Source organism: Apodemus sylvaticus, chromosome 9 (assembly GCF_947179515.1).
Source record: "Apodemus sylvaticus chromosome 9, mApoSyl1.1, whole genome shotgun sequence".
In the NCBI taxonomy this organism is placed as follows: domain Eukaryota; kingdom Metazoa; phylum Chordata; class Mammalia; order Rodentia; family Muridae; genus Apodemus; species Apodemus sylvaticus.
Window position 1 is genome coordinate 77,545,180 of NC_067480.1, and position 14,795 is coordinate 77,559,974.

The following is a 14,795-nucleotide window of genomic DNA, read 5'->3' on the forward strand; positions in this document are numbered from 1 at the left end:
CTAAGAAGTTTCCAAAACACATATAAAACAGAGAGCATGTTAAGCTAAATCCTTCCATCCTACTGCCCCCCTTTTTTTTTTGATTGCCTATCTTAGTTCGACAATCTCTCTACTTCCAACCTCCTCAAATCCCACAGGGTTCCAGAGAAGCCCGACTTAGTGTTTGGTCTGTGATTCCTTCGTCTGTATGGAGCTGTGGGAGATGAAGAAAAGGGCAGGGGACCACCAGTGCTCCACAACAGCTGGGAACGTGGTGAGAGCTTGCTGCTTTCTGTGTCTGTCTGTTTGGCCTGGAACTGCAGACAGGAGGTCCGGGGAAGAGAACTGAACTTTCCTACAAGGCTGGGTGGCTAAGGACTCCACCCCTGGCTTCCAAATGAAGGCTCCTCATAGACTGTTCATGGCTTCTCAGTTAGGGTCTGTCACCATTCAGGGACCAAGTGCACAGGCACCTGGCAAACATGTAGGCTTGTTCAGCTCAGGAGATATTCAGAGGAAGTGTGGACTGAAGTGTTGGACTCCACGTGCTAGTGATTGACCACTGCCAGGCATTGAGTGAGTCTGCCTTGGGAACATTGATGTAAGTTACCTCCAGTTTTATATTCCAACATTGAAGCAGTTTTATGGACTTTTTTGTGGTAACTCAACCACACACACACACACACACACACACACACACACACACACACTCTTCTTCAGTCACTCTCTATCTGATTTTCTGGGACTGTTGTCTCTTATGGAACCCGAGGCTCAGAGATTTGGGCTAGGCTGGCTGCCTGGTGAGCTTCAGGGGTCTCCCTGTCACTGCCGTCCTCTGTGCCAGGGTTACAGAAACAAGCTGCCCCTCCAGGCTCCTTATGTAAGTTCTGAAGACCAGAACTCCGTTGCCCAGGTTTGTGCAGCAAATACTTTTCTCTCCAGGCCTGTTGTAATGAAGATCCAGCCTGGATTTCCCTTGCATTTCTTTTATATATTAAAGCTCCTTTTCTGTGTGTCTCTTCTGCTGTCCTCTCTGGCTGGCTGAGAATTCCTTCCCTGACTCTCAGGAGGTCTGTCACCATCCTTTACAACAAACCTTAAGCAGTTTCCTTGGTTGCTGAGTCCTCAAAGTCAATTTTACACACACACACACAGACACACACACACACACACACACACACACACACACACACACACACACACACGCTCCTGTGTGTCCAGTATCCTTTTAAGAACCAGGGGGAGCTGGGTGGTGGTGCGCACACCAGTAATCCCAGCACTCTGGGAGGCAGAGGCAGGCGGATTTCTTAGTTCGAGGCCAGCTTGGTTACAGAGTGAGTTCAGGACAGCCAGGGCTATACAGAGAAACCATGTCTCAAAAAACCAAAAAAAAAAAAAAAAAAAAAAAAAAGAACCAGGGGGATGCCAAGAAGATTCTAATCTAGTCTCTGCTCTCAGAGCTTATAATTCTAGTTCACCAGACAAAGTATAAATATGAATATAAAAATCAAATGGAAAAATAATAATGGTTAAAATTAAAGTCTCACAGGAACGGAGGAGCTCCTGGTTGTCCTGGGTAGCATTTCCAGATGGTGCCAGTGGCTTCTCCAGCCCACTTCTCTAGCCTGTAGACTGCTGTTCACTTCTATGCTACAAGGATCCAACTGAACAGGAGGTGATTTTCTTGGCTTAGCTCACAGTATTGATGCCTTGATTCCCAGTCACAGTTGTTTTCTCCCCCATTCATTTCCTCTTTTGTTACTGAATGGGTACTTTGTGTCTGATAGTTGCAGTGTGTAATAGGGTTTTGACACAAAAGAAAATCTCCCTGTGCTTTGCCTGGGCACTGGTATTTACAGAACACAGGGTCTCCAGCCCCTCTTATTATTATATATTAGGATGATGAAGCATGCCTACAAAATGGAGTGATTATGAATAACAATTACTTTCCACTGGGTGGGGGGAACACTCAGCTAGAAAATTGTTTCAAACACTGTAGGCCAATGAAGGGCAAACGTCCTGCTAATGTGACAACTTATTTCTCTTGTCACATACAGACAGCTGAACCTCCCCAAGACCAGGGGCCAACATTCAGGCACAGCAGAAGTTCATGCACTGAAATGTACTGCTGAAGAGAGAATAGACTGCCTCCTGTCACATAGCATGGGGGATACAGGTCACCACGTGCCCTCTTGAAACCCCAAAGTGGAGAGAATCATGGGGGATTCTGGGATACCGACAATCTCTCCATTAGGGATTATTAGACTCTTGTTGTAGGCTCGAGATATGTATTTGGTCAGGTAAATCCTGTCTCAACAGGATGATATACCAAAACCATCAGACCACAGAGTTCCTAGATATGAGACAAGGGAAGCAAGATGCGAGGGCCAGGGTGCTGAGGGACAGTGGGAAGGTGAGAGCTACATTAGGGTGGGACACCGAAAGCCAGCCCAAGCCCCGGACCTCGGGGAGCACCGCCACTGCCACTAGCGGGCACTAGAGCAAATATTTGGAGAGCATCAGGATTTCTTGAAGATTATGTTTTCTATGTCTGAGCCACAGGGTGGTCTGTGCTCCTGGAGATTTATTTTTACATTTGCTGCTAGAATATAGTTTTTTGTTGTTTTGTTTTTTGTTTGTTTGCCTTTTGTTTGTATACACATACATCATTTTCTCCTAGTCCTCTGCTGTAAGCATCTCTCTCTCTCTCTCTCTCTCTCTCTCTCTCTCTCTCTCTCTCTCTGAATTTGTGGAAAATGAATGTGAATGAGTGATGACTGGCCTTCTCAGTTGAGCATGTATGTGTGTGTGTGTGTGCATGTGCACAGGTCTAGAATGACTCAGGAGACCGCCCCGGGGGCATGTCTGGGAGGATATTCCCAAGGAGAATTAAGTGAGAAGGGAAGACTCATTCTCTAGGCTGGCCCCACCTTCCAGCAGGTGGCCTGGGTTTGAAGATGCCCCAGGAAAAAGCAGCATGTATGGCTGGCTGTCACTGCCAAATGTTCACTGACACTAGACTCCATCTTCTTCTGCCTTCCAACATGGACACAATATCGATGACTCTGTTGGATTTCCATGGGTTGGACTGGGAATACGGAGTCCTCTCGATTTGTTGACTGGCAGCTACTGGATTCTCAGTCTCTTTGGTGTGCAGATGCCCCCATTGGACTCCCCCAGACTGTACCCCATAAGCCAATCTAATAATTCCCATTTGTGGTAAGTATTCATCCCATCGACTGTGTTCCTCCAGAGAACCTGCCTGACATAGCCAGTAATCTCTAACAACTAAATAATGTCTGCGGATGAGAATGAGAGCAGAAGTCCAGAGAGAAGGCAAGGCTCCCGGTGGCACCCCACTGCTGCTTGGCATGAAGCAGTTCCTTAATGACTTCCATTATATTAACATTAAACAGATGTAGAATTTTCTTATTAGAATGGGCTGGTCTCCCGCCTTTTCATTGCCTTTAAAGACTGACTTATTTCCTGGAAGACATTTTTTTTTCAGAGGAACGGGTCTTGTTCATTCCTTTGCACAATGGCCAAGAGGAAGAGAGGAGTGGTGGCAATTCTGCCCACCCTAGGCAAGCAAGAATGCTTTCCAGTGAAATCCCAGTAGCTGCTTAGGTGATCAGAACTCTACTGGACTGGAGTCAGGGTAGCTTTGTACATGGAAAAGCCTTCGAGAGAGCCACACATGCTTACTCTGACAGCTCATGACCTGCTTCCCCGTCAGACATAGATTGTGACTCAGATACAAGCCCAAGGCAACCAGGAACCATCATGATTTCAGAGAACTAAGAATGAAGTACATTGGCCATATTGGTGGTTTTCAAACTTAGGGACACAAAGCATCAGCAGTTGGTGAGTATGTGCTTACATAGGAATTTAGCAGTGAGCCATCTGTGTACCCCCCGTTCCAAGGGTAGACTCGGGTGCATCTTTTTGTATGGAGGTCTCTGGTTTGGGGTAAATACACTTGTAATGTTTTGAAACTGTGCTCCTTCCTAGTTTTGCTTTTAAGTTCTATGATGGTTGATGTGCATCTAATCCAGGACAGCCACACTATATCCTAATCCATGGACTTTCTATAATATTACCTGCCAACTGCTTACCACGGGGACTGAGAGTATGTTTACCTATCCCCAGCTATTGGCAGTGCAGCCATGAAAGTTCTCCTATATGCCCTGTTAGGAGCCCAGGTGAGATATTTACCCTGAGTAGAATTGGTAGGTCACAAGGTGCACACAGTTCTTGGGACTAGAACTAGAGAGAGCCTAGTCCCCCTCTCTAGATTGCTGGACTTGTGTTGTGTTACTGGGCTCCTGATGAACTATGAGATAGGCTCCTGATCCTGGTAAATAGCTTCCAGCCAACGTTCTCATCCCTACTTTGTAGCTATATTAAGCCTTCATCTCACTCATCAGGCCTTTCCTCCATGCCAAGTCTTCATTTTAACCAAAAATATGGAGGACCTAAGAATGTCATTTGATGAATATATTTAAAAACTCTCCCTCCCTCCTTCTCTCTCTCCCCCCTTCCTCTCTATCCTTCCTCCCCCTCCCTCTGTGTGTGTGTGTGTTTGTGTGTGTGTGTGTGTGTGTGTGTGTGTGTGTGTGTGTAGACCAGAGAAGAGGCCAAATCCATTGTCTTCTATTGCTGCCTTTCTTTTTGAGACTGTGAACCTGCAGCTCATTTATTTGACTAGACTGGCTGGCCATCAAGCCCCAGAGAACTTTCTCTCTCTCTCTCTCTCCCTCCCCCCCTCTCTCTCTCCCTCTCTCTCCCTCTTTCTCTCTCTCTCCAGTGTTGTGACTATAGGGCATGGTGCTGGTGAGTAGAACTCAGGTCCTCACACATGCACAGCAGCCCATGACCCACTGAGCCACCCCTACCCCAGCCTGACTTATTTCCCCATGGAAATCATGAAGGTATTTGTAAGAGTCCCAGGCTGCTGAGAATTATATTCAAGATGAGGACCGTTCATAGAGCAGAGGCAGTCAGTGGCAGACCCCTGACTTACAAGTGTCTTACAGAAGTACCGGGATGGTAAAGATCAGATGGGAAAGATAATTGTATTAGGTGCACGCAGGGAAATGTGAAACCATAGAGACTTTAGACCTTCCTTGCTGACATGAGGCTGACCAATCAGAGGCACAGAGTCTCTGGACTGGCCTACCTGAGCTGAAGGGGACCAGTGACTCTCTAACTCCATCTTACCTCTGCTTCAGAATCTGTTTGTTGTCCTCGATGGTGACATTGTCAGCATGGTCCCTCTTGAAGATCTCAAAAGCCTCCTGTCGTCCCAGTGACATCTCCTCTCTCATCCCTATTTAGAGACACAGGAGGGATGGCTTCAGTCACATCATTTTAGGATGCCATTAATTTCATGGCCACTTTATTCAGACCACAGTGCTGGCTTGGAGGCTCCCATAACCCTATAGCAGACTATGGGGAGACAGGTGGTGCCTGACCAGAGGCTGTGCCTGTGAACCCACATGACTCAGGGTGGGGACAGGGATAGGGCTTGGAATGCCTGGTCAGAGGAAATGAGAAGCAGGCCTCCAAGCCCCAGATGCTGAGCACATCTGTGAATCTACTTCCTGCCGCCCCCTGGTGACACAGTTCTTCCTGTTTCCCCTTTATGCCCCATTTTAGGTTGTTAAACTTCTCTCTGAATTTTCCAGGTGTTTAGTAGCATAAATTAGAGCCCAGATTGAAAGCTACAGAATCTACAAAGTTCTGCTCTTAGCGTCTAGCTTCTATTTAACCTTACATAATTCAGCCTTACGTCCTGTGGCCAGTGAGAGAGGTCTTGGTCCTTAACCAGGAGTTAGTTATACGCTCCATTCCAAAGCCCATAGTGGGAGGTTCCCAGTTTATGTCCAGTTTTAACACCCTAATTTGCCACTGCCACTTTCAGGCCAACACTCATGGCTTGGCTCTACTCTCTGGATAAATTCTCGAGCCCAGCCTCAGAAAGTAGGTCCTTTAGAGGAAACAGGTGGCTTCTTGCACTAGCTTCCCTACTAAGCAGCCTCCAAGAGGAAATGGACAGTGATCTCTCGTAGCTCAGGCTAACCTCGATCATTCTACATGGCCAAGGATGACCGTGAACTGCTGATCCTCCCGGCTTTACCTCCCAAGTACTGGGCCATGTGTGTCACCACAGTCGGTTTAGGCTGTGCTGGGAAAGGAACTCAGGACTTGGTGTGTGCTTGGTCAGAACTCCTGTGTTTAAAAAAAAAAACAACTGCCATTCTCCTCCTTACCTCATCCTGCCGGAGACTTCTTCTCTTCTATTATCTGATACTTCCGCTGATCTTTGAAAAAGGCAGCCCTAGCCAGATGTCATCTCCCTGATCCCACACAGAACAGACCGTCCCTCTACCAGGCTTGTGTCTGGGACAGTCAGTCCAGCAGACACTGCCTCTGTGCATGACTCTCCTTTCCAGGGAAATGAAGATTCCTCCAGGGCCGCAGATCGTAATTTTATCTGACTCCCCAGTGTCTTGCTCAAGGTTTTCATTCAGAAGATACACAACCTATGTCTGTTAGTCTGTTAAGTTCATGGGGGCAGGACTGAAGAGGATGGGGTGATGAGCCTGTTTTGACTGTTGAAGGAACACAGCCCAGGGCTTTGGGAAACACAGTCTTAATGGCCTTCATGCACCCAACCCCATTTCCCTGGAAAGAACCCCTATCTTCAGCTTGAGGAACTGGTCCAGCCCCCCCCCCCCCACACACACACCAATTTCATGACTACCGTGGTAAAAATAGCACCACAAGGAATGTCTGAATGGCACTGAGGTGATGTGGTGGTGCGCATGGCACCCCACCCTCTTGGGTCAGGGCTCATTTCTGCCTCTGTCTGTCCCATACACTCCTTAACGTCCTTGAGACTCACTGAGATCACCTTTGGCACACAAGGAATACTCACAGGGTGTGCATCTTCCCAGTGGAGCCTAAGGAGAGCCAGGAACACAAGTCCTCAGTCTCCTCTGTCTCCAGGCTATGCCTAATTGTAACACAATATGCTTCATGCTATACAGGTAGCCCCACAGAGAACACACTGGGGACTTCTGTGGGACCCTAAGGCTGCCTCCCCCAGAGGAGGCTTACACTCCTCAGATTTTATCAGGACTGGGACTGAGGAGAAGCTCCGTGGCCTGGCCATTTCTTCTCCGACCCCTACCTTCTGTGTTAGGAGAAAAGTGCCCATAACATTCTTGAGGAAGTAAGTCTAGGGAAGAACTTGTCATCAGCTAGACAGGCTCTGGGTTGTCCCTGGGAGGGGTTGTGGGAACAGGAAGGACAAGGATGGCATGTCCTTAGAGAATCTAGAAGGTTCTGCTATGAAACCTGGCACCATCAGTGTAACGTGGTGACTCTGAGCCACTGATAAGACCAGATAATTGAGAAGACAAGAACATGTCTGTTCTTACCACTGGGACGATGGTGACGCTGCTCCAACTATGCTGGAGGAGAATGCATTCTGGGATTTGGGTGGTTTGACTGTGGTGACCAAGGCTAGGTGGACACTGGTGCAAACAGTCAAAACCTGGCAACTGGCTTTCCAAGCCGTGAAGAGGACAGGGTCGCTGACCTCAGTGGCTTATCTGAAGGGGAAGCGGGGTCTGGATTCTGCAGAGACTCCGGAAGGCTGCTGCGTGGAGCATGCCAGCAGAGGTCCATGCAGATGCCCGAGGGATGGGCGCTGTAAGCAGCTGATGCACATGAGCCTTTCACGTTTCCATCTCAGCCTTCCTCCTGGCTGCCCCTGCCCTCGGGCACGGACTACATCTATCTCTTTTCAGATTATACAGATAGACTCGAATCCAGGTCAGTCCCCAAAGGAAAGAACAACTTTTCTCTGTGGGAGGGTCATGTCTGCTTTGCTTTCTCTCTTTGTGTTTAGGAAATAAGCTCTTCCCCCTCTGAGCAGCCCTTGCCTGTAAACAGGCATTGTATGCATGAGAAAGAGTAAGGAGGGAAAACGCTGTACTTGAGAGCTCTCCTTACTGAGGGCACGGACATCCAAGTATTTCCTCCCCACACAGGTGTTTATTTATCGTCAGCACAGTGCTAGGCATGCAACAGAGATGTGAGATTGGACGGGTAGATTGAAACTTCGATGGCGATGTTTAAAATACTCAGAGTTCAGCCACGGAGAAAGAAAGATGATGACCAAACGATTGCACTGCAGCTTGCTGTACCACTGAGAGAGAGGCAGGAAGTGCTAACTGCTCTGAGAGTGGGCTGTTGGGAGGTGGAGGCATCCTTCAGGAGGGTGAGGCATCTGTATGGGAAGAGACAGGTTCCATATCCCGGGTGGAAGGGCAGACACCGTGTCTGTTAATTATTCCACTCTTCACAGGGGCTGGGAAGCCCCGTGCTTGGTCCCCAGCACCGAATAAGCCCTGTGTGGTGTCCTATATCTGCATTGTAATCGTAATATCTGGGAAGTGGAGGTCAGAAGATCAGGAGCTCGAGGTTATCTTTACTTATATAAGGAGCTCAAGGCCAGCCTGGGCTATATGCTGTGCTGGTGATCAATATATATAGATGAGCCTCCTGAGGGCTGACAGTACAGCCGTTCTCCAGCACGCCCAGCCCACGGCTTTGGTAGAGCACACTGCGACACTGCAGGGGATGTGATGCTTGTGTCCCCAGGATTCCTCTCCCATCATCCCGCTGGGCAGGTTCCCACCCTGTACCATATGGAGCCAAAATTCAACACTCTTCCTCTCCCTACTAAGAGAGCCACATGCTACCACACCTCTCCCTACAACAGCTACCCACTGCTGGCTTTGAGCCCCAGCTCCAAGAAGCTTTTACACAAATACAGCCTGGAAGTACCACTGTCTCAGAAGTGGCAAAGAGAATGTCTGACAGCTAACAGGGTCTTCAGAGCATAGAATTGACCAGGTCTCCACCCCAGCATTTCAGAATTAGTTCCTTGCAGAGGCCCTAGGAGTTCAGAGTTCTGACCTGTATTTTTTTTTTTTTTTTTTTTTGTGCCTATAGAGAATTGTAGGCCTTACATCCCAGAGCCAGATTCACAAACAACATGGATGGCTACAAGAAGCCTCCTGGCTTGGTGAGTCACAGAACCACCTTTAACCCCTACAGAAGTGTCCCTTAAACACAAACCCACATTTTTAGGTGGTTAGCTGGAAGATATTTACAAGTCCAGACAGCAGAATGCTGGTCTATTTTTGACAGCGATTAAGAGTGCTTAGATAGAAATGAGCCCACAGGGATGCTCCAAACTGGTCTTGGGGTTTCAAAAGCATCAGACTTTGAAGGCATCCAATTCCTATACACTGGTCCCCTGCCCCCCTTTTTTTATTTAAACATTTATTTATTTTCACATGCATACCACATGCATGTCTGGTGCCCACAGAGGCCAGGAAGAAGGCGCTAGATCCCCTAGAACTGGAGTTACGAGGGTTGTGAGCTGCTGTGTGGGTGACGAGAATGGACAAGACCTCTGGAGGAGCAGACAGGGCTCATAACTCCTGAGCCATCTCTCCTGCCTCCTTTCCTCATTTTTTTATTGTTCTTTGGTTTTTATCACCTTAAAAGTGAATCCTGTGCTTTGCTACAGAATATAATTCAGTGTTTGCAAATTCTCCTGACCCTAACACAAGGTCCCATGGAAACCAAGTGGAAAGAACCCACTGGGGCGGTGGAGAACTTCTTCTGCCTTGGGCCTGCTGTCTAATTTCCTTTAGTCTGGGGCATGTGGACCTCAGCTTATTTTCCTGGCTGTTCTCATACAGCCTACTACTGCTTAAGCTATTGCTTCAAAGTTGACCGAGTGAAAGGACGAAGGATGGAGTTCTGCATGCTGGAAAGTGATTTTGTGCCCTGAGAGCCAAAAATTTATTTTCTTTGGGAGACATGTCTTTATGCAGGACTCCAGTTTTCTCTGACTGAAGAAGATGGAAAGAAAAGACCAATAGGAATGTTGAGATGTGTAGGGTAAACGGAGGTGGTTTCCAGAGGGGGAGAGGGTTTGGAGGAAACTTTTGCACTGGTAGGTGATAGAATGGTTCTGATAAACTGTATTACTGTATAAGGACAGCAGGCCACAGACAGGCATCAGCTGTACTTTTGTGTGGCAGCCAATGCAAGGTTTTAAATATTTATTTGCATTTTCTGTCAATGCATATGCTTGACCAGTACCCACAGTGGCCAGAAGAGGGCACTGGATCCTCTGGAACTTGAGTTAAAGGCACTTCTGAGTTGTCATGGAGGTGTTGGGAATCAAACCCTAGTCCTCTAAAAAGAGCCGGAAGTTCTCCTAACAGGTGGCCTGTCTTTCCAGCCCTTGCTACGAGGCTTATACAGGCAAGAGAAATTCTCAGTAATTTTGAACTGTGTGAAATATAATATGAATATCTTCCTATAATCAATTTTGAAGAAAATTCCATTCCTGCCTGTGTGCCTAAGTTAGAAGGAATAGACGGGGGAATGGGAAGGAGGAGGTGGGGGAAGAGGAGGAGGGGAGGAGGGGGGGAGACTCGTTTAAGTATTGCAACAGAGGTGGGGGAGGGGAGGAGACAATGTGTTAAGATGAAAATGAAACATGAAATTCAGGAGGCTTGTGAAGAGCCAACGGATGGTTAGTCATTCAACAGCCTCAAGAACTGTGCCATGGCCAAGGTTGTCCTCAGGGACATAAAAAAGAAATGTGGGTCCTAACCAGAGACTCTGGGGAAAGGGCAAGTGAGCAGCTTGATCCAGTATGGAGGGTAATGAAGCTGAAGATGATGCGCTCACTGCACAAAGGCACTCAATGGACAACTGAGGGCGGAGACCTCAGAGACGGGCACTGGCTTGTTGGTGAAGCGCGTGTGTGAACACATGTTTGGATGCCTAACCCCCACATAAAAGCTGGATTTGTGAGCTCCAGGTTCAATGAGAGACTCTGCCTCAAAAACTAAGGCGGAGAGTGACCGAGGAGGACACTCCATATTGACCTCTGGCCTTTATACACTCGCACATAGGTGACACACGCTCCAGAGAACCATTTTTGAGGAAGATGAGAAGGGGCATCTGCTTCCCTGCTGTAGTGAGGATTTAGCAAGGAGGAAAGTTTTAGAGGCACTCGAGTGGGAGGGAGAGCAAATCCCCAGCCTCAGCCTGCTGCGTTCCTTCCTCACACCCATGGAAGACACTGCTAACCACTCACAGTGCTCTCTGCCAGGGAATCTCACTGCAGTGTTGGCACTTGTGGCCAGTGCTTCAGGCAGGCCTTGTGGCACTCATCTCTGCCTCAAAAGCTCGTCCTTCAAGGCGTAGTTTCCAGATTATAAGCCAATTCAGTGACAAGTGGCATTTAGTGAGTTTCCTCTGTCCCCCTTCATCATCTCCGTGGCTTTTGTTTTGCCACTTTAGGAGCTGGCACGTGGACCATCCCTGCCACACCCCTGTCTCCTCACAGTAGTATCCTTGCCTCCAAAAGCTCGAATCACTGAGAATATTGAGTGCAAAATGAGAAGTCCTTTCTTTACACTTTCTGCTACCAGGGTGATAGAGGTCACCATAGAAAGCAGTATCATTTCCCATGATTCTGTTTTCTTGAAAGGCCCATGATTAGCCCAGCTACAATTTAAGGGGTTGCTGGGTGCGTCCTGTGGGCTATGCAATCTGAGGATGAGGGGAAGAAAAACGTACACCAAAAAAAAAAAAAAAATACCACTTAGCCACGGCCAAAGTGACTGCAGATGTCACGAACACAGAGTGGATCTTTGGCAATGTCAAGAATGATGCTTATTTAAATAACTTCCTGCTTTTGACCGACAACTTCTGGAACAGGCCAGTGGCCCAAGGCTTTGGGGGTCTGCATTGCAGCCACTGGATCACCTGGGCTAAGGTTTTCGAATGAGGACCCGCCTTGCAGTTTGCCAGGGCTGCCACATGAAAGATAACATAGGGCAGCCTGCAATTAGAAGATCCTCGGGTGCTGGCCTGGACCCGGCTGAGGCACAGCAGGCTTGGCAAGGGCTCCTGGGAGGAGAGCAAAAGGAAAATGTGAAGTGGAAAGCCACATAAACCTTAGGAGACCCACCCAGTGGTGGCACCACATTTAAATAAATCAAACGGGTTCCTGACTCCTAGAGGCAGAAGTCCCACATGCCAGGGCCATCCCATGTGACCCCAGCAGTGCAGAGCTGGTGGGCTGGGTGAGGTTAGGGGTCGGCGTGCTCAAGGCCAGTTGTATTTTCTTTTTGCCTTAGCAATCCTGTGTGGTTCATCCTCCCTGCTCCGTTGGGTCACTCACCCTCTTTGTCCGCGGAGAGCAATGTAAGGCTTGGCATGCTAAGCAAGTGGGTACTGAGCATTAGCAGGAAGGGAAGCTTCTAGAAGGCATTGTGAAGACCCCCACCCCCATATGGTGGTCCTGAAGGCCAACCGCCAAAACCACTCATTTTTCTCAGCTGAGCCCTCAATGTTTTTATGTTGTAAATATTCTCGTCCAAGACAAGTACCCATGTGTGCTGTCTGGAGACCAGAGTGGACAGACATGGGCACTGAGCCTGGAAAGCAGCCTGGGTCGGTCCTGCTGGCATTTCTGGGATTTGGAGCTAAGGCAGCCATCTGGGGGAAGCCGTTGGTGCTTTCGCTGCCAGGCAGGGGCCTGGAGTTTTTAAATGCTTCTGATCATCTTTAGCTCTCTGATGCGGAGGGTCTGAAAGGGCCTCAGTGTCCGGTGCCCTGACAGGACCCATGTGCCCTGACTCTGTAAGTGAAGGGTCAGGTAGCTGACAGACCTCTAAACAGGAAGCCTGCCTTCCTTGTCAGTTTCTACATCACTGACCCCATCGGAGTCTGAGTCTGAACTGTCTGTCCTAGGTCACTTTCAAAGGACAGTAAGCAGGACTCTAGTGTCTCATGAGTGGGGGAAGAGTCCGTTCATCACCAACACCCTGTGCTCTGGCGGCAGTGACTGAAGTGTCAGAATTGGCCTGTCATTTGATAAATGAGGCAAGCTCCGCCGTAGCCTATGTCAGCAATGCAGCATCTCTCCGTCTTTATCTGCACATATGATTTGAAAGAAAAAAATGAAAGCTCTTGTAGCTAGGTAGAAAAACAAAAACAAAAACAAAGAACTCAAAAAAACAAAAGCAGCTATCCTCTCCCCCAAATGCATTGCCCCTTAAATGTGCATGCATTCAATGCAAAGTTGCTGCCTTCCTAGCTCAGAAGACATAGTGAACCAGTTAAAATTTTTATATGGGGACAGGGGCAGGGGCAGGGGGATTATGTCTGAGTGTGTGTGTGTGTGTTCTCTGTGACATGGAATTGATGCAACCTTCACATGCTGGTAGGAACTAGGCTTTTGAGAACATGTTAGAGGCATTGCCTCGGCTTTGTAAGTTAGTTCTCCCAGTGACTCTGTTAGCAGTGGACTATTGGGCCCATTTCTGAGGTTAGGTAACAGAAGTTGAAAGAGGCTGAAAGTCTCTAAATCAACTGCGAATGAGTGGTAAAGATATACCGTGCTCCCAGGTGTGACTCAGCAAGCCTTTCTTAATTTCTCTACAGAAAGGGACCTTTACTGAAGCATTGGTAAGCAGAATACATGTACTTGAGGCATACAAATTGGTAAGTTGATGTATGGATCATGTGATCATGTATGCCTTGTGATTGTGAGAAGTTCTAATACATGGATTCATCTTGAACTGTACCCTCTCAGTTTTACCACAGGGATATTAACCTGTTAGTGTTTTTAACAATAGGCACACAGGACTGTACAGTAGAGACCCTGGATTTCCATCATGTGGCTGAAAAGTTTGCACCCTGTGCCCAACACCTTCCCGTTCCCTCTGGTGCAAATTCCATCTGGAAATGACTGGGTGCCTTCTGGGCGATGTATTTCTACAACCCTCTCATCCCCCAGCCTCCTCTCTAGTTCACGTGTCCTTAAAACATGTGGCTCCAAGCTCACGTCTTGGAATGCTGTAGACACTGAAGACAAGCTCTGTTGACGGAAGAGACGGACAGAGATGGGGCTTCTCTTGAAAGTGGTTTGTCTTACAAACAGTACTGTTAAACTGTATGTGCTATGCTCATGTGTTCTTTCTCTACGTAAACATTTTATGATCTACATTCAGCTATGAATCATTCATTTAAAAGTCTGAAAGCTGGAGGGATGGATGTGGAATCGCTTTAAAAGGGTAAGCACGAGGAAGAGTTGTAATTATCACATGGGTGCCAGCGAATCACCTGAAAGGACACCGCTGAGAACTGTTCAGAGTATGGGAACCACTTAACACATTAGGATACTGCAGAGAGCTGGGGATTATGGGTTGTACAGGGAGAGAGAGAGTGGTGCAGTGAAAACATATGGTTTCTTTAGAAAGTCAGTTGTGTTGGATGGTGAGGAAGACATGTGTTTTCCTGAAACAGACACAGGTGAAAAGATGTTTTGTTGAAGCAGACACATAAAGGAATGTTTTGCTGAAGCAGACACAGGTATAAAGATGTTTTGCTAAAACAAACATATAAAAAGACACATGATATTAAGAAGGACCCAAAAGACACTACACAGTGCTAGATGGTATTGGTACACTTGGCCATTCCTTAATGGTAATTGTTTACCATGACCATTTCATGGAAAGAAATGCACCAACAAAACTTCTGGTGGTGTTCCGGAAGCTTCTTGCTACTTCTGTCGACTCAGGCCAATTGAAAATGTGATGAGAGCTGACACAGACTCATGTGGTGTCTTGCTAAGACAAGAGTGTAAAAGAACATGTAATGTTTGGAAGGACTATGAATAGGACTCAACAGACTGTGACAGA

The 14,795-nt window shown here is 47.7% G+C and overlaps 1 protein-coding gene across 1 annotated transcript in view; it reads right to left on the minus strand.

The window, feature by feature from the left end:
* The window catches only part of Kif6 (kinesin family member 6), a 279,007-nt gene that overhangs the window by 63,687 nt on the left and 200,525 nt on the right, over positions 1 to 14,795 (minus strand). Inside the window, exon 14 of the mRNA XM_052191851.1 lies at positions 5,200 to 5,308. Coding sequence (XP_052047811.1) covers positions 5,200 to 5,308 — 109 coding nt within the window. The remainder of the gene's footprint in view (positions 1 to 5,199; positions 5,309 to 14,795) is intronic.